Source organism: Echinops telfairi, unplaced genomic scaffold (genome assembly GCF_000313985.2).
Source record: "Echinops telfairi isolate 266 unplaced genomic scaffold, ASM31398v2 ScPeMD7_4048;HRSCAF=4782, whole genome shotgun sequence".
NCBI lineage: Eukaryota > Metazoa > Chordata > Mammalia > Afrosoricida > Tenrecidae > Echinops > Echinops telfairi.
Window position 1 is genome coordinate 2,433,740 of NW_022107947.1, and position 3,082 is coordinate 2,436,821.

At 42.9% G+C, this 3,082-nt stretch overlaps 1 protein-coding gene across 2 annotated transcripts in view; it reads right to left on the bottom strand.

Moving 5' to 3' along the window:
• PCLAF (PCNA clamp associated factor) overlaps positions 1-123 on the bottom strand; it is a 9,884-nt gene extending 9,761 nt beyond the window's left edge. For both annotated transcript variants that reach the window (XM_004716279.2, XM_045294960.1), the window contains exon 1: positions 6-123. In XM_004716279.2, coding sequence (XP_004716336.1) covers positions 6-49 — 44 coding nt within the window. In that variant the 5' untranslated portion in view covers positions 50-123. The remainder of the gene's footprint in view (positions 1-5) is intronic.
• Positions 124-3,082: the final 2,959 nt, after the last annotated feature.

Consider the following 3,082-nt stretch of genomic DNA (forward strand, 5'->3'; position numbering starts at 1 on the left):
TCACTTTTCGGTAGGTGCCTGGGGCACTGTCTGCTTTAGTCCGCACCATGCTGCAGCTGGAAAAAGTAAGCGTAAAGAAAAAAGCTAAGAGAGAGGGAACCCGCTGACTCTCCAGAAGAGGATGTTTCACTGGACAAGGACTCGGAAAACGAATTTCCCGCCACCCTTTATATTGGTCTCTTTCCCGCGCGCTCCTAGGGCTCCCCTGAGCCGCCCCTCCATTGGCTCCAAGCCGCACGCCACCGACCAATCGGGAGTGTCCAGCAATGCGAGCCCCGGGCTCCACGCGACGCCGGCCCGTCCATCACCTTCCAGCGGCTGGTGATTCGCAGCTGCCGGGAGAGGCGGTTCCTGCAGCGGCCCTGGGGTGCCCGATTTGTGGGTGTGAAGATTCCGAACCCGGGAAAAGAGCCCGCTTAGAAAACAAAGACAGCGAATTCTAAGAGCCCTTCTGAAGTCCTTTCAGGGCTCAGTCCATAAGGTTTGACTCCTAGAAGAGAAACCTGAAAAGTGAATTTTCAAAAATCATTTTATTGGGGCTCCTACAACTCTTACCACAATCTATACATCCATCCATTGTGTCAGGCACATTTGTACATTTGTTGCCATCATCATTCTCAAAACATTTGCTTTCTGCTTGAGCCCTTGGTATCAGTGCCTAAGAAAAGCCCTTTTATGAAAGCGTTGGCTTGAATGCTTAGCTTATGCTTAACTATGCTGTTTTTAAAAAAATAATTTTACTGGGGCTCATACAACGAAAAGTGAATTTTTAAAATAAAAATAGCGTTAGTATCCTACGCATGAGTGCTGTAGAGTGCCTCTACGAAAACAGTGCTTGGGAGCGAGGGGAAAGAAAACTAAAACTAAAATAAAATAAAATAATTCATAAGGCTGGTCTGTGTTATTACGGTGGCGACAGACTAAAACAAAACTAGATGAATTGGCTGTACGAACACACATGAAAAGAACCAACCTAATAAAATGTTTTCTCCAGGCCGATGATAGCCATTTCAAAGCCGTCTAAAATATATCCAAATGCTATCTATCATCCCTGACACAAAATGGACATGCTTTAGCATAGGTGCCGGTAAGTATTTTCTACTGCTGTGTCTCTGTTTACTCACAATACAAGACGGGAATAATTTTCACTTTCGGAGTGAGCTCGCGGCGATCGCGTGAATTCCAAGTCACAAGGACCCTATTGAGGGTTTCTGTGGCTTTGTCTTTCTCCGTGCAGCTACCAGTGTGTTTGAACCGCCACCCTCCAGCCCAACATCTAACACATCTAACATCCGTCGTAGTACCTTGGGGTGTTTTCTGTTAAATTCTCACTTGAAAGATAACCCTGAAAGTGCAAGTAGAGCATTGATTCTCTTCAATAAAGTATGCTTGATCTTTCAGAAAATAGGCTACTGGGTACTTTAACTGGAATCAACAATTACTTTGTTACAAAAACAGAGGACGCTTTGACAACAGGTTAAATTAACATTATAATAGTAGGGAAAGTTTTGAAAGTTACTGTAGTTTTATCTAAACCTTGGAGTCTAAGGTTACAGCTAATTTCCTACCGAAACATCAACAAGCCCCAGGTGTTCCTTTGTTCTTGATGTTCTTGCCCCAGCTCAGTGCACTAGGGTTCTTTAATGGGCTGAATTACTTCACTTGAGCTCACTCCTAGGTCTTTGCAAAGACTGAAACTTCAGAGTTTACGAGTCCATTTCTCTTAGTCTAGTTGCCAAGTAAATTGTTAGAAACCAAAATTACAAATATATTTTTGCACACAAATTTATTTTGTACATTTTACTATAGCAGTGTCGTTTGTAGTTGTGCTTTTAATATAGAGGACAGTGAAGGATGCATGTGAAAGAAAAAATAATTTACTTTGCAAAAGTGCTTCTCCTTCACAGTTAATGTAAACATAAGAGTTGTGTAGTGTGAACCTGAAAAGTTTGAAGGTTTCAGGCATTTCAGAAAAGTTATATAAGAATAAGATTTCTGCTTATATTATATCAAAGGATATATATATTTTAAAATCATTTTACTGGGGGCTCGTACATACAACACTTATCACAATCCATCCATCCATCCATTGCGTCAAGCACATTCCTCATTTTCAAAGCATTTTCTCTCTACTTGAGCCCTTGGTATCAGCTTCTCATTTTCCCCCCTCCCTTCCCCTCCCTCCCTCCCTCATGAACCCTTGATAATTTATAAATTATTATTATTTTTCATGTCTTGCACTGTCCAACGTCTCCCTTTACCCCCTTGCCTGCTGTCCATCCCCCTGTGAGGGGGTTATAGGTAGGTCATTGTGATCGGTTCCTCCTTTCTCCCCCGACCTTCTCCTTACCCTCCTGGTATGACTACTCTCAATATTTGTCCCAAGGACTTTATCTAACCTGTTTCCAGCTCTTATCTGTACCCATGTACATGCTCTGGTCCTGCCAGATTTGCAAGGTAGAATTAAGGTCATGATAGTGGGGGGTAGGAAGCATTAAAGAACCAGAGGAAAGCTGTATGTTTCATCAGTGCTTTACTGCACCCTGACTGGCCCATTTCTCCCCACAATCTTTCTGTAAGGGGATGTCCAATTGCTTCCAGATTGGCTTTGGACATCCACTCTGCACTCCCTCCCTCAGTCACATTATGATTTTTTGCTCTGGGTCTTTGATGCCTGATACCTGCTCCCATTGATACCTCATGATCACACAGGCTGGTGTGTTTCTCCCATGTGGGCTTTGTTGCTTCTCAGCTAGATGGCCTCTTGTTTATCTTCAAGCCTTTAAGACCCCAGACGCTATATCTTTTGATAGCCAGGCTCCATCAGCTTTCTTCACCACATTTGCTTATGCACCCGCTTTGTCTTCAGCGATTGTGTGGGGAAGGTGAGCATCTCAGAGTGTCATTATCAGAACAAAGTGTTCTTGTGTTGAGGGAGTACTTGAGTCGAGGCTCAATGTCCATCTGCTTCCTTAATACTAAACCTCAAAGGATATTTTTTTTAACATTTTATTAGGGGCTCATACAACAACTGTTATCCCAATCCATACACACATCAATTGTGTAAAGCGCATTTGTACAT